This window comes from Poeciliopsis prolifica, unplaced genomic scaffold (genome assembly GCF_027474105.1).
Source record: "Poeciliopsis prolifica strain line A6 unplaced genomic scaffold, Auburn_PproV2 SCAFFOLD007, whole genome shotgun sequence".
Taxonomy (NCBI): domain Eukaryota; kingdom Metazoa; phylum Chordata; class Actinopteri; order Cyprinodontiformes; family Poeciliidae; genus Poeciliopsis; species Poeciliopsis prolifica.
The window spans coordinates 10,051,194-10,077,233 of record NW_026562382.1 but is presented as its reverse complement, the minus strand read 5'-3'; the positions used below and the strand labels follow the sequence as shown (position 1 = coordinate 10,077,233).

At 39.9% G+C, this 26,040-nt stretch overlaps 2 protein-coding genes across 4 annotated transcripts in view; one reads left to right on the top strand and one right to left on the bottom strand.

Moving 5' to 3' along the window:
• LOC129360953 (electrogenic aspartate/glutamate antiporter SLC25A12, mitochondrial-like) overlaps positions 1-722 on the top strand; it is a 20,725-nt gene extending 20,003 nt beyond the window's left edge. The window contains exon 18 of the mRNA XM_055031487.1: positions 193-722. Within this exon, the coding sequence (XP_054887462.1) occupies positions 193-379 (187 nt within the window). The 3' untranslated portion in view covers positions 380-722. The remainder of the gene's footprint in view (positions 1-192) is intronic.
• dync1i2a (dynein, cytoplasmic 1, intermediate chain 2a) lies at positions 671-26,040 on the bottom strand. Of its 3 annotated transcripts, none has more exons than XM_055031488.1 (17): positions 25,946-26,040; positions 24,500-24,611; positions 24,007-24,124; positions 22,292-22,379; positions 21,287-21,376; positions 20,862-20,977; positions 12,555-12,650; positions 11,535-11,697; positions 11,356-11,455; positions 9,869-9,994; positions 6,222-6,368; positions 6,020-6,133; positions 5,452-5,585; positions 4,351-4,495; positions 2,990-3,130; positions 2,740-2,865; positions 671-2,269 (listed from the first exon to the last, which is right to left on the bottom strand). In XM_055031488.1, exons 2-17 carry the CDS (start codon positions 24,599-24,601, stop codon positions 2,156-2,158), a joined length of 1,920 nt encoding a protein of 639 aa, XP_054887463.1. In that variant the 5' UTR covers positions 24,602-24,611; positions 25,946-26,040; the 3' UTR covers positions 671-2,155. The 3 variants fall into 3 exon arrangements, with proteins under 3 accessions (XP_054887463.1, XP_054887464.1, XP_054887465.1); XM_055031489.1 differs by having other exon boundaries at positions 11,535-11,700; positions 12,561-12,650; XM_055031490.1 differs by lacking the exon at positions 21,287-21,376.

The window sequence follows — 26,040 nt, the reverse complement described above, 5'->3', positions numbered from 1 at the left end:
AACAGTTTGAAACACATTTGTTAAGAGTCTGGTTTGGACATGCAGCGTTTTAATGAATGTTATCGTTATGATATCAACTTTTCCGTGTGCATGAGAGAGAATAATCTCTCTTGGGAGAGATCCGTTTCGCTGGCTCTGAACCAAGCATCAATGATAGAGCCGTTCATTCACTACCTGTCTCTCTTTCTCCAGTCGTCCCACTGGTTCCGAACCTATTCCCAAACCCGCGGTGAAGGATTTCCCCTCTGTGACCGCCGACCATGTGGGCGGTTACCGTCTGGCTGCTGCAACCTTTGCCGGCGTGGAGAGAAAGTTTGGTTTGCACCTGCCAAAATTCAAGTCCTCCGGAGAGTCCAAACCTGAATCTCGGTCCTCCTAAACGAAGCCGCAGCGTGGAGGCCCGCACGCTCCTCCGATTTCAAGTTCATCCGAGAGGCCCTCTTTGTTCAAACGCTGCATGGGTGTGGCTTTTATTTTCTTTGCATCGCTTGCACAACTTTACTGTACATACTGTACTTCTCAACAGAGGGACATTATGGCTCAGCAAAGAATTACTGCTCCTTTTATTTCTTGGTGTGCGACAGCTTTGGTGTGCATGGGCTATATTCAACAAAGATGTACAGATATTTTCAAAATATTTATTTTGAAATTATGACCAGGGACGCGGGAAATAATTTAAGTGTATTTATTGTATTTTATTGAAATAAATCATTCAAAGTGTTTCTACTGTGAAACGTACATTCTCTATTTCCCCCACCTCCAAAGTTTTGTCTGAAAATGAAGAATCTAGATGGATCCAGTCACTTCACATGTCAGCTGTAAACTCGGCTGAGCAGATACAGCATTCATGACTCCAGCCAGGAGGATTAGTACAAAACAGCATCAGAGTAGAAATTTATCATGTCTAAATGAGCAGAGATGACGACCTGAGCTGCAGCCACAGGCAAACACACACACACACATCTTTGCGAAACGTTTTAATATCTAATGATTTGAACTATTTGAACCGATCTATAATCAATCTGGAATATTGTTTCAACATACGACCTCAACTTATTTTGAAAATAATTTGAATTTAATGCACATTTTTTTATCTACATGAACCGAAATTCTGCATGCTGTAAAACACGGATAGAAGTGAAACCACCGTCGTCGGAGTTGTCAAAACTCATAAAAGACGAAAATTGGTCAGCATGTTTAAAAAAAAAAAAAGCTAGGAATTTTCAACATACCAATACATAGAACCAATGACAAGAAATCTGTTTGGGGGAGTCGAGGCGAGGCTTTTAAACTGCACAGTGTAGTGACCCCCGCATGGTGGTCGCAACATCATGATATGGGCCTCATAAGCCGACAGTGGTGCCGATGGACCTGTTCGATGAAATAAATGTGTCCAGATTCTTTAATTAACCTGAAATCAATAGAAAGTTGAAACTTGGACAAAAAAAACACCAGAACTGGCTTTGGAACAGAAAAACCGGGCCAACATCAAACTGGCAGAAACGACCCGACAGAACCCATATTCAAAAAGTTCATGCTGAGAAATCAACCAATTTAAATTAGTTTGCGATAAAAGGTCCTTTTGTAGGAAAGAAGCTTGCAGATGCCTATAAAAAAGGTGGTTTTCAGCGTGTTTATAAACCCGTATGCATGTACTGAAGTTTTGTGATCATTCTGAGTGGTTCAGTTTATCATTAAAGGCTTGTAATTAATATGACCATCGACTCCAAGGTGACTCTGAGATGATCACACCACTGGATTAGACCTGGTTAGTTCATCATAACTTTAATAGAAACAGAACAACTACAGCATGACTGACATTTCTGAGCTTGTGCATCTATTTGGCTTGAAAAACACAAAAGTTAAGGCTCTTGTCAACATGGACCGACATACTGACAGGTAAAGATTTTACAGATAAACATTAAGGCATCTGGTTGAAGAGAAGACGACCATTTCTTTTCTTTTTCTTTTTTAAATAAATGGCTTCATGTCAGTGTCGCTGTTCGATAACCCTGCAGCTCGGATCTCTATTTCAGGAAGACTGGTGATGGAAATCGGAAAATGTTTACACTTTCATCCTTCAGTCATGTGGTCAGAAAACATGGCCGACAGTAAAAAGCACCCAGCTGGTCCCTTAAACGCCGCAGAGACGAGTTCACGCAGCCAGACGCTGAGCGGCCAGCTCCTCGGCGTCGTCTCTGTTCTCGTTGATCTCTGCCAGCGTGCAGACGAAGCGTGTCCACTCGTCGTTTCGCGGAACTGCAATTTGCTGAAAGGAGGGGCACAGAAGAGTTACTCCAGGCTGCGCAGATAATGGCTAAATAACACAGACCCGAACTGCTCAGAGCGGTTCATTAAACGATCCTTTAAATACATCTCATTAGGCTGAAGTGAATATTTTAAATAATTAATCACTCATTTGTGCAACGAAGCTCAGGGTTGCTACACGGTTTGCATGTCAAATCTCAAACGTCTCCAGAGTGAAATGTCCAGAGTTGTCATTATTTCTGGTTTCTTTTTAAAAGTAAACTTTGCTCTGAACTCAGGACATATTCAGATTGGTTTTAAATGTAGAAACTGCAAAAAAAAAAAAAACAGGAAGATATATGGATGGACAAACAGGATATGGAATCACTTTCATTCCCCTTTCAAGTTTTTGTACCAATCATGACCTGGAAAATATTAAAAGCAAATTTCATGCAGCGTAGAAAAACAGGATCAACAGTCATGTTTGCTCACCTCTCCAACCTCATAAACAAGAACGCGTCCATCGGAGTCTCCCACTGCGATCTCTCTCCCGGTATGAGCCCATCTGACCCTGTTGAGGGCCGGGCTCCCCTCCACCACAACGCTAGCAGTGGGAACCTGAAACAACAATAGCAGCAGCGCAGAACATCAATCAGAGGAGGAACGCTGCTCTGCGGACAACTCTGCTGCTGCTGCTGCATGTGGGAGCCAGCAGAGGAAAGTATCGGAGGAGGAACCGGACCTCGGTGTCGTTGTTCAGATTCCACAGGTCCAGGTGGCCGATGCCGTCCACGCATGCAAACAGAGCCGGGTGAGTGGGAGACCACATGACGTCATACACGTAGTCGGAGTTGTCTTCAAATGAGTAGAGCGGCTTGTTGTTCTGCACAGGAGAAACACATGGGAGAACTCATTCTGATGAAAATAAAACAACGCGAGTTTTTTCCCCCATACACTGGCTGCTCAAAAGCTAGAAAATAAATATCATTCTGATCATTTGTGACCCGACCGTTACTACAACTTTACTGACAACTACGACACTTAGACAGGAAGTCAGAAATGACTCAATGTTCACTTACACATCACACTCTGCTCTCTGTTCTGCATGGATAATTTCCCAAAAATGCAACCAAGTTTAAAAGGTTACAAAAAAGAAACGGTTTTTATCTGTATTTTCTCTTCATTGCATTTCTTTAAACTGATCATTAAAACCGACCTTCCAGAAATGACAAAACAACACTGTATTGTTTGACATATTGCTTTACAGATTATAATTATCTAGACTTTGGATGAGGGTCAACTATAATTAAAGAGGTTTCAAATAAAAGAAAAGTTTTTGAAAATATTTTCTTTCATTTGTAATTGTTTTTTCTTTTTTTTAATGGCAAAAAGTTGATTTGGAAATTGGACTTGGCTTGAAAAAGCAGAGATTTTATTTTTAAGCCCTAAATGCACCTCTATGCATCTCCATCCATTTCCCCAGCTTCACTGTTTCTGCTGAAAAGAAAGATAAGCGTCTTTGTCGCATGATGCTGCCACCGCCATATTTCACTGTGGGGATGAACTTCTGCAGCGCATGTGTAAAACGTGCCATAATGTTTTTCTGTGGCATTCTCAACTCCAACATAAATTATGTGTCCAAGTATAATCAGCTCACATCTAATTTTGTCTGTACTCTGCCTGATTACATCAATGTGAAGAAACATTCAATATTATTGAACGTTAGTTAGTACTCATTAAATGCAAAACTGTTAGTCACATTTTTAACAGTTTAATGGGTTTCATCAGTACATTCTGATGCAACCAGCCCTTTAAAGACATTCATGATCGTGATGTGGCTCAAAATGAAACAGAGTTGACACAAAAGATGGAATTGTATTGAGAGTAAAATTCACCCAGGTGGACTTTATTTCCTGTTTAGGCAACTGGTTGCATTGCTAACATGGTAAAAGGAAGATTAAATGAAACTGGTTTGTTTTGTACAAAGATGCAAAATTGACAAACTTTGACAAAATTGGAAAAAGAAGTTGCACCAAAAACTCACAACCGCTGCAGTTTAAGAAACCCCTCACATCTCCTGCGTTGGCCTTTTAGCAGCCTTACCTTGGTGCTCCACAGCTTGACGGTCCAGTCGAAGGACGAGGTGACAAACAGGTGGGAGAAGTCCAGCGGCCCTGCAGCTGTGTGGCAGTGGATCCCGGTGATGGGGCCGTGGTGGCCCTCAAACATCTCGCTGATCCCCGCTTTGCTGTGGAGCGCACACATCCGAATGAGCGTGATAACGAGCAGCAGATGCGAAGAACTGACCCGCGGATTAGATACGCATGCTCACACCGCGCCCAAGCTTTCAGAGCAACAAAGCCCTAAAAAGGTTAACAGTCGGCTCTGCGGCTGCTGGCGACTATTTAAGCGTTTCATTAAGCGTGAAGGGACTCGCCGGGCGCAGACGGACCTCTCCTGGACACGCTCACAGTAATCATTTACTTAGATCATGTAATTAGCAGCAGGGAGGCAGAAAGTGCCCGCGTCCCTTCAACCACATGTTGCAGAGCTGTTATCCAACTGAGGCTCTGATAATTAATGTAGAGGGGTAAATACTCAGCATGAGTGATGCTTATGCATTATTAACTGCGATGAGAGTATCACACCATTGTAAATGAGGTGGAAAATTATTCCCCCCAATTACAGAGGTGATTCTGCTGTGCAGAACCTCGCAAGCGATGCCCTCTCTGGATGCACCGCGGAGGTGGCTCGACTCGCCACCGAGCGGCTGCGCTGATTCAAGCCACATTTGGACACTCGGGGAGGGCAGCTCCGGACTCACAGACGGGAACATTGTGGGATGAACTGTAGTTTTAATTCTCTCTGGGACAACGGACTGTAAACAAACTGTCTGGAGCGCAGAAACACGCCGAGAGGGGAAAAAATGATTTGTTTCCCCTGCATGTGTGCCCTGTTTATATTGAATGACCTTTGCAAACATAAACTGACAAGCGGAAAAGAAAAACAGGATGACTGGGCAGGAGTGAAACCTCAAACAGCAGGAGATCAAGTGCTGGATTTGGGCTGTGCTGGGAAGCGAGTGGGCTTTATTTATTTGACACCCGGTCCTAGGTGGGCTTAACAGGTTGCCTCAGCTTCCTGCAGGAGTTTTGAGGAAGAAAAAAAAAAGGGGGGGGGGGGGGAAGTGGGCTGCGGTCCCACCTTCCATGACGACATGACATGTAGACGGAGCCGTCCTCGCTGCCCACCACAAAGTTGTTGACGTCTCCGAGAGGGAAGGACATGGAGGTGACGGCGACGGCTTTGGACTGCTTGAAGACGAGCTCCATGCTGTCCTGTGGAGAGAAAACACGGGACGTCCGTTACAGATATCGCAACCTATTAAACTCAAAGCATAGTTCAGTCGTGCGAACCCAGTACTCTGACATCAGAATCTTGGCAGGACAAGTGGACCATAACTACGTCCTTCAGAGTGAAGAACAAGTGAACTTGAATGTTGAAGTTAATTGGAAGTGACATTCAGCATGAATGAGACTCGGAGTAACACGTTCTAGTCTCCAGCGAACAGAAAGAGAAGTTGTGGAAGGTGACGTCGATTTTCTGCGCCGTATTAGAATTGTGGCCTGTAGTTTTAGCAATGGCAGCAGGAAACGTGAAGGAAGCTGTTCGGTCCGTGTTGGCCACGCTTCCAAATATCGAGTTAGCACAAACAGCAACATCGCTCGGATCAGCGCTTCTCTGTGCGGACAGAGGTCTGAGTTTTCCTCACCTGCGGCTGGGAGAGCATATCCAGACTCCAGGAGCAGATCTTGCCGTCCGTTGAGATGCTGATCAGGTTGTGGGCGTTCTGCGTGCCGACTACGTTCACACAATACACCGGGTGCTGCGAACGCAGTGAGGGTGAATTTATTTTCTGCTACTACGGTGAAGGTAAATCATGTTAATCCGCCTGCTCGGGGCGTCCGCAGTACCGTGTGTGCTGCTGCTGAGAGCGGGGTCCTCTGCACCGGGGTCCTCTTGTTGCTCCTGTTGTCCCACAGAACGATCTGCCCAGAGTACGTTCCCCCAACCACGACGTTTGGGTGAAACTTGGCAAATGCCGCAGACATCACTGCCGACTGCAAGACAAAAAAGGTCAAAGAGTGAAGATCTCTGATGCTTATCAAACAAACGAAACATTTCAAGTGAACTTTTGAGGGAAAACCTGACTCATGGTTTGCATTTCATTAACTGTGGGAGAAACGGACTAAAAAATGAGGTGATTCATTTCGTGTTGCAATGCAACATACCCGAGTGAAGCTGACGCTTCCAGCTGAGTAAAGGTCGACAGAAACCGTCTGAGAACCAAACTCAACTGGTTTATGTGTGTTTGGCTTCCAGAAGCTAAACTTTGAATCTTCTAAAGACACTAATGAGAGTTATTTCTTTAGGCTGTTTTTCATATTTTACCTTCTTTTTCACTCATTTTGCTCACCCTGTATTTCATTAAACCAATTAAAATGAACCACCTACTTTTTTCTAGTTCTTCAAACCTCACTTTAAGATGGGCCAAGTGCTGCAGACGACTGTCAGACTGGACAAATCAATATGTTCAGGTGTAGAGACAGAAGAGATAATCTGAGAAAAAGCAAAGCTTAAAGATGAATTTGGTATGGCCTTCAGAAAGCCTGAATATATCACTATTTCACTCTTTCATTGACAAATCAATTGCATAATAAAATTAAAATGAGCTTTCCATTCTGGTGATTAATATTTTTTGAAGGGTAGTTTTGTTTATAAAAACTCCATAATCAATTTTATTTATAGTTTTGCTTCTGTGTGGTTTTTATTTCCATTCTCCTCGTAGTTTGTAGCTGTACTTCATTTTGGGTATTTAAAATGAGTGGCAACTCCAGTGTTAAGTGTTCTGTACAAAATATAAGTCCTTAAGAGGGCAAAACAATCACAAGACAACAATGTTATGTTTATTGGACAATTCCAGTAAAAATTGTTATTGTGACAGGCCCAATTTACCCATAATATTTAAAAATGTTTCACATCACCAAACTGAGAGAAGACAAAAATGCACTTATGAAAGTGATTGCTCCCAAATCCCAATAATTGGTCAAGCAGTCGTGATAACTGGCAATGGACTGCTTTGCTATGGAGGAACTATGACCCACTCCTCTGTGAGCCTGAACTGGTTTAAAAACAGTCACAGTGGATAGGAGCATAAGGTCACTCCAAATCAGGGGGTCAACACCTACAGTTCTTAAAGGGCCGGTGTCCTGCAACTTTTAAATGTGTCCCTGGTCCAACACACCTGAATTAAATGACTAAATTACCTCCTGAGTGTGCAGTTAAGGGTAACGTGTGAACAAGACTGTCATGACACTGATTGAACTTTGAAAATGATGTAGCTTTATATTATTAAAGCTGAAGTTTAATCAGCAATACTTTTATAACACATTTATATCAGATCATGATTTCTTGGTTAATGTCAAGTTGTCATAACAAAGACAATTTGAATGATGTCAGCTTTATGTTAAAAGTGTTGTGATTTACCGAATGACACTTTATGACAACAGTCATAAATATTCATGAAGACTTACTCATGTTCATGACAGGTGTTATGTCATGTTAATGACAGTGTCATGACAGTCTTATTCACAAGCCGTCAAATAAAGTGTTACCCAGTTAAATTCTCCAAAATCCTGATAAACCCAATTATTTCGTGGAAGTGTGTTGAAGCAGAGATGCGGTTAAAAGTCGCAGGATTCTTCAGGGCGGACGTTGAAGACCCCTGCTATACAGCATCTAAATCCACTTCAAGTCTGAACTCAACTTTGCTTCTTGAGTCACTCAGAGGTCAGACATTCAATGTTAGAAAGCAGAGTTCATGTTTCCTTTGTTTTCAGCCAGTCGTCCAGGCAAAGCAGCTGCAGATAATCACGGTGTTCTTTTTCTGTAATCTTGTTAGTTTAATGCCATGTGTAACCTTCCACAAATGTTTTTTTTTTTTTTTGATTATGACGATATGATTGTGTTCATTTTGATCCACGGTGGTTTTGACCTTGATGGACGTCCCCTTTCAGTTCAGTTCAGATTTAGTCAAATTAATGTTACAGCAAGTACATAATCAGGCTCTTTACTGAGTCATGAATGGTTTGCCAACCTCTCAAATCCTTTGAAATCATTTTATTTCTCATCTGTTCTTGAATTTCTTTCATGAAGAGTCACTTTTTGACATGTTCAATCCTACTTCATGTTGTCTGAATCTCTTTTTAAGCGACTTTTTCATTTCATTTTTTCCCAAGTTGAGTAGGAACTCAAGCAGCAACACCTAATGCTCCCATCAAGGTAAAACCGTTAAAAGTACAGCAGTCGAGCTTCAAGCAGCACGTTTCATGTCATCACACCCCAGCTGGACTCACAAACAAACTACTGCTGAACATTCCCACATCGAGACTGCAATCTGAAGGGACAGAGTCCCTGCCTTTTCATTTTAGGACTTCATTTAAAGAATCTGTATATTTGCTGCTATGTTTGAAAAGCAAAAACAATGTGAAAGGCGTCATCATTTTTAATGTAGTAACATTACTTTAACAGCAGAAAGTACAATTATTGATTTTCCTTTTGAAATTAAAAGCTAATAAATCGTGTTTTAAATTCCCGTCTTTGAATTTGTGTCAAATTTAAATTGCTGCGACATTTTACTTCAAGTTTATCTTACTGACCCCATGATTAGACAGGTAGCTCATCACCTGTCTCATATTCTTCCAGAATATTAATAACCAGTGTGTTCTTTTCTGATTATGCTTCATATTAAAATGAAAATATTTCCATTTTTGCCCAGGAAAACAAAAATGAAACCAGATTTGTATATCCACCAGTGTTGACAAACTAACTTTCTAATAGAATCCATGTTTGTTTGGACTGCAGTTAAGGTGTTATAAACACTCTGACCGCTTCAGCTACAACCACCTTTTAATCAAATAATCATGGAGATCACATTATTTCGAGAGGTAAAAAATGTGACAAAAAAGTGGAGAAAAGGAAAAAAAAAAAAAAAAAACAATCAGCTTTTGAGCCAACTAAAAAGCAAACTGCATTCACACTTCTGTTCAGTTTTATTCATCTCAGCAGCGAGCCTTCGATGACATCCGCTCTGAAGGCAACATGTGGTTCTACTCAACTCGTCTTGGTGAAGGAGCCTCGGGGCAGCATTAATATAAAGCTGAGCAGAGCCATGGCGCTCAACTGCTCTCCCAGCTCGCTCTGTCTGAACACAGACCCCTTGTTTAGATGCACATGATAACCAGCCCTGCGCCCCCTCCTCTTCCACACCCCCAAACCCACCCACACTTAATCCTGCTGGAGCTCTTGGAGTCCGTTCAGGTCTTGCGCCACGGGTCTTCTCCAGAACATGTGTTTGTGGAAAGATGTGGTGGAGGTGAATGCCAGCGTGGTGAACTCACCATGTGACTGGAGGCAGGAAGGGGGGAGCGAAAGGGTTGGCGATGTTCCACACTTGTGGCGCGAGGTGGATTTTTGGGGGTGGGGCAGAAAAAAAAACAAACAAAAAAAAAACACAGAAGGGAGTTCAAGAAGGAAAAGTGAGGAATGTTGGTTTTGGTACCTGACAGTGGAAGACGTATTCTGGCGTGGCTTTCTTGTACTTCATGTTCCAGACTAAAGCCACGCCGTCTGGTTCGTGTGGAGCCTCCTCGTTGTTGTTGTAGGAGGCGACCAGGAGCTCAGGATACTAGTGAAAGAAAAAAGAAAACAAATGGATAAAATAGATATACTCCTCACATCTAGTTGCATTTGGAAAAGCAACACCTGCTGGTATAGGACTGGGAAATATAGCTTCAAAATAAAATCTCTACTTTTTGTCATGTCAGATCCAATTTTAGCAAAAATTGTTTCTCGCTTTCTTTTCTTAAAAACGTCAAAAACATTAAGTAATTAATGTTTTCATTCAATCTCCTCTTCTGTGAATTGTACGATGGAGTATTAGGGCTAGGCTGCAAGAATATAAAGTCGTAATATTAGCAGACCATATATTCAACTTTACCAGAAGAAAAAAAACTATCGTAAAACTGACTGCAAATTATAACGACGCAACATATGAAAACTCATCATTTTGGTTTTTTGCTACTTTTGTGAAGGAGTTTTCATAAAACTACAATTGAAGTCTCCTGATAAAATGACTATTGATATGTAAGGAATGATTTTACTGTAAAAAAAAAATTAAATTAAAAATTGTAGCCTGGCCCTTATATTCTATCTTAGCGTTGACCTGAATTCAAGATCCAAATAAGAAAATCTGTAAAACATGCTTGTCAAACACGATGCCTATTTGACATCACTCTGAACTATAGAAATAAAACGTGTGGAATGATGGCTTCTATTTTAATTTTTTTTTCAACAAATAAAATTTTAAAACAAAATAAAATTTTCAAAAAGCCAAAACGTCATTGCTGGAAAAAAAAGTGACTCTTTTCGTACATACTTGTGGCTCACTTCAGATCCTCAATAATATCCTTTATTACTTTAATTGTTTCATAAAAACATGACTACTTCAGGAACAGTTTCAGAAAAATCAATAAAAAAAAATTTTTTTTTTAAAAACTTTGTTTCAAAAGGATGATAAAACTGCATCCAAAATCATAAAGGAAACAGCATCTAAATATACAAACACGTTGTGGATGATTGCAGGAGGCTGCTGAGGTTTTTCAGGTGTTAATGTTGCTCTGGGCTAGAAATACAGTGAACAAAGAGGTGGTGCTCAGTCACTGTCAAAATCCATTGCAGAATCAGGAGTGAAATGACCTTAGACACCAGAGGAAATAAATCATTACAGCCGGCGGACTCGGCTACAAAGTGTACAGGACCAAACTTGGGTTTTCCTCAGGGAGTTTTGGCTGAAAGGGAAATGTTGTCAAACTGAAGCAAGGTAGCCATAAAACATGATCAAAGCCCTTTAAAAAGCCAATTATAAACCATTACATTCACTTTTTCCTTCAATTTTTAATGTTTTTAGAAAAGGGAGTTTGATTAAACAATTGCATAATGGCGCTTTGAGGGATGTGTTAAAATGGTGCAACTGTCAGAGAAAATCACCTGTGGAGACCAGTCCAGACAGGTGACGACCCGATTTTTGGACCAAAGCTCGTCCATGAACTGCCTGTTCAGTGAAAGCTTCGCTCCCGCCTGAATTTCCCTAGACAGGAAAGAACATCAGTCAATAAAAAGTAATACTCCAAATAAACAATTACAGCTTTTGAATTAAGCTCCATCACCCTTCCTTGTCCTCCAGGTCACGACCGCTGTAGTCAAAGAAGATGTCCACATGCTCGGAGAGCGCTCGCTCGATAATGCGAGTGCTCTGGTCGAAGAAGTTGGCAAACTCCTCGGAGTGGAGGATCTGAAGTTTTTCCTCCTCGGTCAGCTCATGCGGCGGGGCTTGACAAGGAAACAGAAACTTACTGTTGTGGAGATGTGGAAAATAAAAGAATTGCAAAAGTAAACTTTTTCCATTTTTTGTCAAGCCAGAACCACAAAGGTTAATGGATTTTATTGGAATTCTATATGGCAGACCAGTACAAATTGGTTTTTTTCTACAATTGAAATTCCTGAAAATTTCAGATGAGTTGCAGTTGAAAGGCTTACTAGCAACGTTGTTGCCTGTTCTTCCTGACAAAATAGCTTAAGTCATTCAGATAGATTGGAAGAAAATCTGTGAAAAGGAATTGTTTTTTTCTTCACAGTTTCTCTTTGATTTCAATCACATTGTGTGAATCACACTGTGATGCTGCCACAACGATTTGTCACTGTGTGGATTACTACAAAGACGTTTGGGTTTTTTCCCCTTATGGGATAAAAAGCAACATTTTTGTCTCAACTGACCAGGGTAACCACATGGCTTAAGGCAAAATGCAAGCTGGACTTTTTATGGCGTTATTATAAGTATGACAATTTCACAGTTGGATAATCGTTAGTCTACTGCCAGATATTTCCATCTGAGTTTTAGATCTCTGCAGATCCAGATTAATAGTAGGTCCTCTTTACTGCTTCTCTTATTAGTGTTTTGTCTGCCTGGCCTTGTGATGCTGGTTATTTTCTACTAAACCTCTGAGGTCAGAATTACAGTTCTAAAAGCCGTCGATTTTAAGGTAAAGGGCTGTGGATTCAAAAGCATTTTGTGATGGTCTATCTAAAGGTGTATGAATGTCTTTGGGAGGTGTCTATGCGATGCTCTGTAAAAATCCCGACAACTCCAATTGAAATTTTAGTAGTTAGGATTAGTAGTAGTGAACTACCTTCTTCTTCTTCTTCTTCTTCTTTCTGGTCCAGTTTCTCAGTTTGATCCTTGACTACTGGTTGAGCTGGAGCAATTTCTTCCTCCTCTTCTTCCTCTGTTGATCAAAAAGTCATAAAAACTCAGATCACAGATTAAACGAGCCTCTACAAACATGATCTCCTGATGTGTAAAACAAACCCTAAAAGGTTATATCCTTGCGATTACCTGTTTTTGTCAGATTTCTATATTACAATAGCATTTAAAAATCAAAATGAAGTGGAAAACTTTATCAAGAGGAACGATTACGCCTCCAAACGGATGCTTCATGCAGCTTGGCTGTTTTATTTCACACCTTCATTATTGTCGCTCTCAATAAAAGCTCCACCCAGTGATTACCGGCGCAGCAACAGAGTGATTTTGTATCTCTGGCTTGCATTTGTTTGGTTTGTCAGCACTATGTTGCTTTTCAAAGAGGAACCTGCTCCTTCATAGAAGGGAAGTTTGTGTTAAAGGGACACGGCGCAGCGGGTGTCTTGTTGTCATAGGGACCCCTGTCTTTCCCCAACTGTTAATGAGACACAATCCATTCAAAGGGAGTCTGGCTGTCAGTGTCGCCGTTTCCTCTGTGTCCCAGTTGCAGGTTGCCCCCTTATAGGCCACGGGGCAGAGGGTGAGGAGCAGCTGCCTCGGCCCATCCTTTTGGACTTGACCAGATGACGGCATGGTGCAAAAGCAGATGGTGATGCAGGGATTGTCTTGCGCACTTCAGAGGTGGCATGGGGATGGCACAGAGGTTTTCTGCATGGCCGCCTCCAGACAAGCCTCCCCCTGAACGGCAAGCCTGTGCAATTACCGTCCTGGCAGGAGGTCCTGCAGCTCCCATTCAGGCTCCAAGAATGTACAACAAAATACAGGCCACACCAGCTGGCAAACTGCACACAGGTTTCACCTCAAAGACGACTAACGTGATTCTTCCCAAGACATCTTCTCGAGGTGGTATTAAACGTGAAATGAAAGGAGAAAAAGAAGCAATTCAAACTGGGGAGGGGGACGTTCTTGCTTTGTTTCCAAAGGCGTTTGCAGTTAATCTAAGATCACCACACCACAAGCAAGAGTTTCTCTCCCAGTGAGATAATCTAAATGATAATGTCATCCGTCACTTTGTCCATAAAGTGATTTATCCTTTTCCTCAGACGGAGGGTTGAGGGACGAAGGTTATTGGGAGCGCTGATGAGTTTACAGAATCGGGTTGATGACACGAGCCATTTCGATGTGCAGCCATACCCAACTCCCAACAGGAGAAGGTTAAAATCTTTCCTTTCAAGGGCCTCAATCAGGCTTAAAGGAAAACAGTAATCACTGTCTTTCAGCTAGTCCTGGCCGCGCTCGTCAGCCCTTTCCCTGGCGAGGCAGCCGGAGCAATCAACCTGCCAGGCATTAGGAGCGGACAGACAATCTGAAAATAAAGGGTATAATGCACCTGCCAGCCAAAATGGCCATTTGGAGAAAAGCTAGTGATCCTGGTGACCCCGCTGGGGGCTGTGCGCGCGTGCGGGTGGGGGGCAGAAGCAGCAAGGGTGGGTGGGTTGCATTTAACAGAATTCACCCGGATCACCAATGTCCCATACACTGACACCTCTTTCAAAGCAAGACCAATTATGGCTTTTGTACCACTTAAGAAATAAAAGCTTTTTTGGGGGTGGGGGGAAGCAGGATAGGACAGGGAGTGGAGGGGTGGAAAGAGCAACGGCAAGTCCAAGTCAACAGACAATACATTAATGCAAACCTGGCAAAGAATGAAGAAGTATTAAACAACTGTTGTACACAGCTGGAGAAGTCAGCCAGGCTTTGTCTCCAGCGTCACACTTTAAGAACTCAAAGATCAGAGATGTACAGATCAAACTTTTGAGGTTAAATTTTAGTCTATGGCTTTTTTAAAGCTTTGATTTGCTGATACAGATTTTAGAATGATATAAGGAACTATAGGAATGGCACTGAAAGGATGTTCTCTAGTCCAGTCATGAAGTCTATATTTAGTTATGATTTTATTCATATTTGGAGCAGAGGCTAAGTCAGGCCAAATGTGGGAAAGGTACAAATATTTCTACTGTGAAGTCAATAACTGATATTAACATTCAGTGAAGCTATCGTAGCTACCATTCTAAACCAGTAGACTGCATGCATTTCTTGAGAAACCAATCCTCAACCTTTGCTTTAGGATGTCAAAAGAGCAGTTTTAAATCCACCAGGAATCATAACATTTGTTGAAAGAAAAATAAAAAAGGGTCAGGGGTTATAAACCACCAGCCACAAACACATAGCCAAAATTTACAAATTTTTTAGATCCTTCAAAAATGCCTTAAACTGCCTGTATTTCTAAATAAAACCCAAATACACCTTAATTCACATAGTTGGCACTACCACAGAAAATAATGTCTAAAATCTTTCTTATTTCTACTGTTGAGGATGCAGCAAATTAGTGCTAAGGAAAATAAATGGCACTCCTTGATTGGCCTGTTTTGCAAATGCTAGGCAATAGCATGTCCACTAGCATTGCATCTAGGTATTTTAGCAGTCAACATAGCATTTTTCCAACCACATATTTTGGATATGAGCTACTGAAAAATTCACAAATAGGTGAATTTTCTACAAATAATTTAGAGTCCTGGTCTAGAAAATCTGTAAATAGATTTCTCCATGAATACTCCATTCAGTCTGTTATCTGATGAAGTCAAGCTCTCTTGCAGCCTGAATTCACCACGATAAGTCTCCATATTTCATTCAAATACAGCAACCTTTTAAGTAGCTGTGATCCCTCTACCTTAATGTAAAGCTAAGTGAAGAGTTGTGTTGCTACTGCAACCTGGTAGAGCTTAGCATAGTGTGATCAAGGATTAAAAACAAGATCTGATTTTAGTTTTCGACCAACCAGGATATCACTGGTCTGGAACGATCAAGCTGAAAATCCTATGTTTTCAGGCATAAGTTGATATTTCTCAAACCCCACTTACAAACCTACAGGAAACCAGTAGTCTAATACCACAGACATATAATAATACTATCATCGTTCATCTGAGAAATAAAGTGGTTCTAACATAAGAGTATTATCAAAACCTTGTAAATAGCAAACGGCAGTATTGGTTGAAGGAAAAAAGTAAACATCAAGGAGGCTTGCATGTTAAAATCAAAAAGGGCGCACATTAATAAAAAAAAAAATCATACAATGAGAAAATTTAAAAAAGAAAAACATCAAATTTTCTCCTTGAAATGATCAGCTACTCTATGACAGATATTCAAGCACTACTAATCATCAAGTGCATAAAAGCTGACCACAATTCCAAGTGGCACTTGAAGCAAGCAGGCCTGTAAGGACTTTATGATTAAAAGTTTTGACCTACCTCTACATTCAAAGTGATTAAAACAATCACATTCAATTAAATATGAGATCTACTGAACCGCTCGGCGTACTTGTGTTCCTGACGAGTCTTTTGAAACGCAGTGCTGAACCAACCAATCCACCCCCCCCACAGCGTCCAACAATATCTTACTCCATAATTACAGCCTTTTATTGAAGAGAGCATATTGATGCAGTCTGGGAATACTGCAGCATTGACACGTTCACCAGTTTAGTAGATTAACACACTTCCTTCACTACAAACTCCACACATATGGAGAGACATCAATGAATTGGAAATAGAAATTAGGAAAACAAACCGAGCCTATGACAATTACACCTGAGTCTTTCCTTTTTTGTCATCACAACTCTTCACATGTTTCAGACACTAAATATATCAGAAGTAAGCATTAAGGGCAGTCAAAGTTTAGCCAATATACTGAATGTATATGTTTTGCATGCAGAGCATGAACGTATCACATTTGAATATATAATAGCTGGCAAAATTTTGCTTCAAAGCAACCCTTTGCAGGAATGACAAAGGACAATCATGACTTGATATGCTGTGCAACTCTAATGGAAAGCGTGCTGTTTACATTACTGCAATGAAAAATGTTTATTCAGTTAACTTTGCAGTCAGGATTTGTATTTAAATTAATAAACCAATTCTTTTAAATTCATTGTTTGATACTAATGGTTTTTGATACATATGGTCTTGACTGCCCTTAATGCTTACTTCTGACATATTTAGTGTCTGAAAACTAAACAAAACTAGTAGTGTTGCTTTGTGAATTTAAATGTCAGCTTTATTGCTCTGAAAGCAAAAGATTCTTCTCCAGGCTTGTTTTTTAAACTCAATTAACTTTTATGATAGGAGTTAGTCATATGGTCTTGTACCGCCCTGCGTACTAGTAAAACTAATCAGATGTCTCACAAATAGCCATGTGGAAAAAATCAAAAGAAATGAAGCCCAACAAAATACAGATGCACCAGTTATTCTCTGTTGATCCTCCAATTTTCAGTCTGACCGAATTTCTGGACCAGTGACGAGATGATGAACCACAAAAAATTAAATTTTTATTTTTTAACATCTAAATGAATACTTTGTGCTACTACCAGCACATCTTAGCAGCAAATAACGTTCCAGGTCAGCTCTCCATTATGTCTACAAAGTGTTTTATATAAATATTATAGGAAGCACAAAAGATTTATTTAAGAGAAACTGTTTTTTCTAAGGTCTGTCTGCAGCTCACTTAGCTGCCAAATCATCTTTAAACTTTGACTTTCATGTTTTTTCATCATGCTGTTACTGGATATGACTTTTTTAACAGAAAGACGACAATTTAATCCAAACATGATATCGTAAATGTAAAAACTAATTTTCCCCAAATGATACAGAAAACGGCTGCAAGTCATTTAAAGTCGGGTTTAGAAAAACAAAAAAGGATACGATAAAGAAAGATAATGTATAGGTTTTAAGTATGGTTTTATTATTTTCTTAATAAAGTTAGGATAAAAAAATATTTATGAACACTGGTAGAATCAGGTTTAACACTGGTCGTTCAATTTTGCCAGCATGTTTCTTCTGAGCAGAGGTAATGACATTTTGGAATGGCCTGAACACAGTTCAGCCTTGAGTCTGGATTTAAAGGGATTTAAAGATGAGGGTGATGGCAAGGAGGCCTACCAATCTCAAAGACTTGGTGCTTCACCACCAAATTGTCAAAAAAATTTAATTGTAGAAATATCTTTGCTTGATATAATCACAATCACATTTTTGATGAATATTTAAATTCCATATTTAAATGTAAGTAAAACCCTTTTATAGTCAGTTTTTTAGATTATTCAAATATTTTTTTTAATTATACATTACAACTCTGACATAATTAACGAAATGACATCAGAAGGCATCTGATTATGAAAACAATCTGATGCCTTTTGGTGTCTAATATAAAATTATCGAGCATCAGAACAATTTAGGTCCCAAAAAGTATTACTTTCTTGTATTGTGACTACAAATACTTTCTTCTACACATAAAAATAAGATAAAGACTACAAGATTTCAAGTTCACTGGGACATCAAGGGTTGCTTAGTAGCACCATTTTGCAGCATCAGCAGAAGCTTCTCAGGAAAAAAAAAACAAGCAAATTAGATAGCGTTCTCTCTGATTGCTCATTCTTGTTCTCCCTTATAGGTGTGAACATAGCTGGTGTCCTCGAATCTTCTATGTCAGGAACACTCAGTGGGAACCCTCAAGCTGCAGCAGCCAGGGCGCGATAGCCGCTCCCTCTAATGCCACCGCCTGCTGACCTTGAGAGTGCGGCGCCGCTGCCTCCTTTCCACAACACGATAAATCACTCAATCAGAAAGCAGGCCAGACGCCACCCCACGCATCACAAATGTGGCAAACGGGAGCAAGATGGGGAGGCATCGCCGTCTCATCGGGCGCCAGAAGTGATGGTGTGAAAATGCACAATGTCACTGAGTGCGTTTTGTTATGTGCCTGTTCGGTGAAGGGAGAAGACAGGGGAAGCGAAGGAGTTGATGAAATGATTACATAGTGGCAGAGAGGGGAAGGGGGGCTCTGTGTTGAACAGCTGGCAGAGAGCATCGTTGTTTAACACAGTTTTACTATACTCAGTGGAGGCCGGAGAAATAAGGAGCAAAAAAAGATGCTCTTCATCCTTCACTAGTCTGGTTTGTGGTATACCCCCACAAGCCTCTTTTTAAAACAAGAGAAAGATCTGACCTTACGCACTCTGCATGTCATCTCTGAATTTTCTACACATCAGTACACTGTTTAAAATCCAAACAAAGCTTTCATGGACCCTGAAGATGTGTGTTAACTGGTGCAAACTGAGACGAGTCAAAAGACAAATTCATCCAGTAGCTCAAAGTGAAGGATCAAAACCAAAATCCTCATCAGGTTGTCAGACAAGCCCGTTATTCACCATCTGTTGTTGCAAAAAATAAAACAACAACAAAAAAGTCATCCAAGAACAAGCAGCTCAACTGGGAATATTGAATATTTAATACAACATGTGTTCAACATGTGGATTTCGGCACAAATATTCTGTTTGTCCACCCACATGAAAGCTTTGGAGCAGCAATTACATACATATCAACACGCTTCAGAGGCAATAAGCAGCTGAACGCACAACGCTTCATATCTTCCGCTCCAATCGCATTTCTCCTTCCTGTCACTGGTTTCTCATCCTGCTCGCTAATTACAGCCGAGCAGCCGAGCTGCTGGTGGGGTTCAGAGGAGCAGAGCCCGTCTGAACCGAGTCTCTGCTCTGACTTCTTGTGTTTCCTACATCTCATTTTTCCATCACTTTCATCTCAGGGCTTTGTAAATATTTTATACAAATCATTCATTTCTCTCTTTTCCCCAAATGTTCCCGTTACTGCCCCCCCTCACCCCCCCCCTCCAATCTCAAGAAATAATACATATCTTAAAAAAAAAAAAAACAACATTTTGAAACCTCATTAGTCCGCACATAATGAATGAGAGGAGTTGAACAGAGAAATCAGCTTGTGATCAGAACTAGATGATTTTTAGCTTGACCTGTGAATAACAAAATTATTTTTGTTATTTCCTGCACCGCTGCAGATGACATATCAAAGGGCTACTCGGTCATGGTAACAACAACACTCTTCAGTGTGGACGTTGTTATAGCAGAAAGAAGACACAAAGGTAATTATTTTCAGTGGTGCTTAAGTGAAATCAGAGAAGCAGTGGGATCCAGGAAGCTACTTAAAAGACAAAATGTCTGTTTAATTCAAGCTCTGAGAGAGAGCAAGATTTTCAGCAAATAACAGAAAGTTTAAAAAGCAAAAAACATTTCAGTTTCAGCATACCGGCACTATTTTTAGCATTTGGGATGCTAAAAATAGCATTCTTTTCACATCAACTCTGTAATTGTTTTCTTGATTTCAAAAAATTGTTAAATCTGTTTTTTCAGCAACTGATCTCTCTTACATAGTGTGACATCACCTCTGCTCCAAATAGGGTCGCATGATTTAAAAGAAAGTCAAATAGCTTCAATATTATTGAATATTAGATTTAACTCATATTATTCTCACTCTTCTTTCCTTTCCACTGTGAACCCACCACTTCCCCTGAGCTTTAGCATCTTAATCACTATGAACTGTAACAGGTGTAGGTATAAAAGACAGTTTGCACTTCATCCAACTTTGGTGCTAGATTATTTCATTTACACCCTGATGATTAGTATACATTTGAAGAGAGTATGAAATAATCATTTTAATACTACTTTTTGCAACATTGCAAACACAAATGATTGCTTGGGTGCAACATTTAGTAGGATAATATATGTTCTGAGCAAGGCTTTTACACGCCGCATATCAGTATACACTGATTGTACTGATACGAATTATAGGCAACAGCTTATACATCACGCGATATGCAATAACATTGGCCTTTTGAATGGACTCTAACTATGTTTAATGCCCACAGCTGATGTGTATCTTAAACCGCTGAGACATTAAAGCTCACTGAGAGGCAGGAAAATTTCATAATGGTAAAGAAAGAAAAGTGTCAGCAAATGTGGGTTAATTGTAATTAATATAGTCATCGTAATTTTCAAACATAGCGTTGCAATTAAATATTTCCCTGATACCATGCAGTCCTACTGATGTCGCATCCAAGAAGTCCTTTTAAATTGCACACTCGGAAATTGCGATGTTGACTGTGATTTTATATATTGTGCTGCGCTCGCTTCTAACAAGATATTTAATGATCGTGTGGGGACAACTGAAAAAAAAAAAGAATTATATATACATATAAATTCATTTTTAGAGAGAAAGTGGAATTAGCTGAAATCAGTAGAGACGGGGCAAAGTTGCACAAAGAAAGCACGGATTTTGAACGAAAACATCTAAAAAAATCCCCCAAAAACGTAAATTACCTTCTTTAGCCTGGGCGGGGGCTGGTGTCTGAGTCTCCTTGGTGTAGGACACTGTTTCACGTGGTGGGAAGTCCACCTGTGTGACTTTGGCCATTCCCAGTTTTGGAGTCACGCGCCTATAAAGCACAGAACAACTCAAACTCTGCACCACCTAAACATGGTGGTTAAATATATTAACCGTCCTTAATATATTTTGCTGTAATTCTCACCTCACTCAGACAAACTCTTTAGCTTATCTAAATAATTTGTCTTTCTTGGTACCGTGAAAGAAATTGATTCCCAATTTAGTTCACAATTTATTAGCGCTATATAATCTGATCTTTTCAACATGCATGACGTCACCGTTTCTCCTGGACTGAATCAACTTAACAATGACCCTGAAAGCTAAAGTAATCATGCCATAGATTGAGAGAAAGGAAAATGACCAGGAAAGGAGAGAAGAGAGTGTCCAGTACCCCAGCTCAGAATCAGAGTGAAGTTGAAGAGTGGACGGGTCAGAGTCCCAGTGCAGAGTCCTGATTAGTGTCACAGCAACAAGGCAGCATTAGTGACAGACAGATAGACAAGCAAGCACAAATGAAGAGACCAGATAATGTTAGCATCAGAACATGCTGATTGGAACGATAGAAAGTCCGTTCAACTTATACCATTAAATATCCAATACAGATTTAATTTCCCAGCCAAAAAAAATCCCAGAAATTAAACAATGATTCTGTCCAAACTTTGTCACACCAAAGGCTTTGAGCATTATGTAGCCAGAATGGTGGCGGTGGAGAGGGGAGCCCTCTGGGAGAAAACATGACCTCCATGTGTGTAGGAAATGGCCATGCTGGTGAGGGAAATGAGTCAACACGTAGTGGGAACAGCTTACCGGGCCTGATGGGACACTGGGGGAGCTTGAATTTCAGCCCAGGGAAGGGGGCTCTAATTAGGGGTTAAGAAGTCCCCCAGGCGTCACAGCAGCCCGCTGTTTCATTGTTAATTTGGGAGCGTTCTAATTTGGTGGCACATAAATGAAATAAACATGTCCTCGGTTGGCATAAATTTGTCATCACTCACTGCAGCAACGGCAGAGCTAATCTGAGTTTAAGGTAAGCTGCAGGACTTATTGGCATCTGTGACCTTTATGTCACAGTGAAACGTAGCAACAGGCACATAAAAGCAAAACACACAAGCTGACAATACGTCTCAGCACATTTACAGCAAAATACATCTGCAATCTGCAAAAGGTTGATCACATGTCAAAGCAGGAGAAAAAAAAAGAGAGAATTATCTTTTATAAGAGACGCAATGAAGCAATAAATATCTAGAATTTGCTATAGGTAGGAAATATCTTCCGAAACAGGGAAGCCTGGATGCTCTCCACACTTGTAAATTCCTGTGCTGCGGTTTGGACTCTTGCTGAGGGATTCTTTGGTGTGTTTGTGTACCTGGGTCCCACGGCTCCATCAGAGTCCTGGCTGCCGGTTTCACTAGGAGTTTCCGCTGATTTGGGAGCAGGAGTCGTGGAAGGAGGGGCTACGTTAGAGACAGAGACAGAACATGGTTGTTAAGCTAAATGGTTCACAACTCAATAGCAGAAACACGTTGTTGTTAGATGTGTTTAACAGTTTAAATCTTGGAAGAATGCATTTTATGTGTGGGAAACAGTGAATAAAGCAAAGTATCAATTTGTAAAAATTGTATCTGGATTAAAGACAACATTCTAATGCTTTAGGAAAAATTCAACCAATAAAAACCTACACACATCTAAGCAAACTTAAACTAAACTACTTTAAAAACAACCATGGTACCATTGCCTGATTTAAGTTCTCAACAGCTTCTCCATTGACTTTTTAATGGATCTCTTCTGCCACCTGCTGTTCAAATAGAGAGATTGCTCAGACGTTTTGCACACAGGTGTGGGAAGCTTTTATACACATACACACACGCACACACACACCCACACACGCTTTCTTTTAGAAATACTTTTTGCATAGGGATTTTCTCCTAGATCAAGTGTCTGAAACCTGTGGCTTTTAAACGTAAAAGCAAAGGAAGAGTGTATTTTTAGCAGTTCCTTCATGTGGTTTTTGAAACATCACATACGGTTTCCACTACTAATGCAGTAAAATTTGATTGCTGATGAAATTTTCCTCAAATCTAAGTGCTTTAATTGTTTAAATCCCTTACCTTTTGCTTTATTTTTCATAAATATGAGACAACTCTGTTTGTAAAGAAACTCTATTATCAATCACAATCTTATGTGGCATTTGCTCTCTGCGACGTTGCAACTAACAGAGACTGTTGTGAACACTCAGGTTGCTAAGTATGGCCACCACTGACGGCAAATAAACAGTTTTTCTCTAAAAGTAACTTGTTTCTCCTCTATTAGCACATTTAGCAGCAAGTACATTAGCATGATTGACAGCCCCAATCATCCCTCTTGCTATGATGGGTTGTTTTTGGTGGAGAGTGGTGTATTTATTAAGATGGCAACAGTAGCTCAAGGAAAAGGTGGAGGAGCTTGAGCTTCTCAAAAATTATTTGTTTTATAGCATATCGTAACGACATGGTGACAGTTTTAACAAATATGTAAAAAAAAAACTTATATTTTTACATAATTAATGCATTGTTGATCAATCATATTATTTTTATTCCTGCCAATTTCAGACACTTTTATTGTCTCACCATACAACAGATAGAGCATTATCAATTAGGACACCAAGATAGAATCTGTATTGAAGTATCCAATAAATTGATGTACCTTAAAAACATATGATTGCTAAACCTCATATTACTTTATTACTCTTACAGTTAGAGGACAACATCAACCTGGATTTGTTGCGTTTAAATGTAACTTTAAACTGTCTCTGTTGTTTTTCACAATGAAAAAGTGATCAACAGGCTCAGGAAATCAGATTTTTTATTTTTTAAGAGTAAAAAATGGAAAGAAAAAAAAAAAAAAACTCCCAAACTTTCAAAACAGCCAGTCATGCACAACACAGTATCAAATTGATGATACTTAAAGTAGATTTAAGCAACTGTCTGACCTTTATAAATTAGGCGGCTAAGCAGATTTGACTGAATTAGTTTCTATCTATGCAGTTGCAAATTGACGGAGACAGTATATAGAAGCAATCTAGCATCCGATAAATAAACATACCAACTGCAGCATCTGGTGTTATCCCCATACTTTGCAGAAGAGCGTCAGCTTCTCGTCTTTTTTTCTCCAGGTCGGAGTCATCCTGCTGTTGTGAAACTTCTTTCTGCTGTTGGTCCGCCTGCGAACAGAGAAGCGTCGACCATTCAGGACTGTTTCAGGAATCAACATTACATTCAGCTGCTCTGAGACAAAAACGATGCACACAGAGCTTCAGACCCTTCTCTGAAGAAAGACAATGATTACCTGTCTAATTTAAACTAACAAGGCAAGAAACTCACAGCTGTTGCAAAAAATGGCAAATGCAAAAAGAGTGAAATGAAGCTCAGTTGCACTAGAAAGCCTGGAGGAAGAATTATTTTAGAATATTTGAACATTTACATAATTGCTTTTCACTTCTGTCGTGTACATTGAACTTGCCCAAATATGTTTTCTATTTCACTTATGAAGATCCAATGTCAGACTATGACAAATCCTTAAGTCAGAAAATTTATACCTTCTTTCGCTCCTCTTCCTTCCTTCTTTTCTCCTCCCGGATTTGTGCCAAACGTAGCTTCTTCCTTTCAAGTTCCGCTTTCAGCTCACTTTTGTCAGACATGATGTCACAGCTATGGGGAAAAAGAAAAACTTTTTTAGAACAACAAAACTTTTTTAGAAGACGCTGTTTGCTTGAGAGGCAGCCCTTTAATTGCCTTGCTCTCTAATCTTTTCTAGCACAAGTTACAGCAAAGTGAGAGAATCTGGTAAGATGTGAACCGGGTTCCTGATTATGACAATCCACAACTTTACATTAAGGTACCTTAATCAGCTACTGATCTAAGTGAAAGTATGAGATATAAAAAGGGAAGAATATATTTTTGTAGCAAATCGCTTTAAAGAACAAGACAAAAAAAAAGCCTGGCATATAAATTATGACTTAGTTGTTCATCCACTCGTACTTCTATATGAATCATTGTTTTTGGCAGCAACGTATTATTGTCTGTTGGTTTGTTTTAATTTAAAAAGAAAATGAAAATGAACTTGTATTTACGAAATTATACGAAATAATTACTGCTGTATCACGTTTTATTACATTTGGTGAAGGGAGAAAAAACAGCAAAATGTACCTCGATGTTTTCAGAAGTAGTTAACACACTGCAGAACCTTTTAGACATAAAATATGTCACTGATTTTGATTTGTTTAAATAGCAAAAGTGTGCGTGGATCTCAGCTGTCAGTACTGATAACTTATGTAGTTGTAACACTTAATCTATTATTAATGATTATGCGAGTGGGTGGGCGATCACGAAATGTTGTAAATACTAAGCCAGTAAAATGCTTTAAAAGATCTATATGAAAAAGAACAAATAAAAGCAAAGCATTAAACGCATCTTTCAACAAGATACTTTTTGGTCACTGTCCACTCACTGTCATTAGATCAGGTTAAATGAGCCCCACCCTAAAGCTAATACGAGATTTCCATAAGTTCTTAGTTCAAAACACTGTTTGACTGATTTTACTTATCTATATAAACGTTAAAGGATATAATCTAAAACTTGTGCAACTTTTAAACTTAAAGCCAATTCATTAAGCGTCGGAATTGAATGAATAAACGGCAACATTCAACCGCTGGCCTCTCTGCTGCTAGCATTATTAGCCTTCCTTGTTTTTCAGAATTTGTTTTGTAGCTACATAATACTGTCCTTTAAAAAAACCAGCAAACTTTCGTATTTCAGATTACATGTAACCGCTTATGGTATTTGTTAATATAGTTCATGCAACAGAAAATGTGTCAATTTAACCAACGCAAACCTGAAGCGATTGAGTTAGCTTAGCTGGTAGTCAACGGGTAGAAACGGTGCTGCCTAAAAGGCTAACTTAGATGCTAACACCACTACAAAAAAGTGAACTGACAAATGACTTATCTTATAATCAACTTAATGATAAACCGTGGATTACAAACCTCGAAGTAGACTTCCAACTTGACCACCAAAACAAAACAATTGAGCTGCCAACTCAAGTACAGGAGCCGAGAAGGTTCAAAAGGAAAAATAAACG

What these genes read in the sequence shown, in the direction of transcription:
- dync1i2a (XM_055031488.1), bottom strand. Translation starts at nt 24,601, where the DNA reads ATGTCTGACAAAAGTGAGCTGAAAGCGGAACTTGAAAGGAAGAAGCTA. An exon ending in GACCTGGAGGACAAGGAAGG is followed by an intron (nt 11,456 to 11,534) that starts GTGATGGAGCTT and finishes TTTCCTGTCTAG; the next exon opens with GGAAATTCAGGCGGGAGCGA. An exon ending in ATCTGAACAACGACACCGAG is followed by an intron (nt 2,866 to 2,989) that starts GTCCGGTTCCTC and finishes TTGTTGTTTCAG; the next exon opens with GTTCCCACTGCTAGCGTTGT.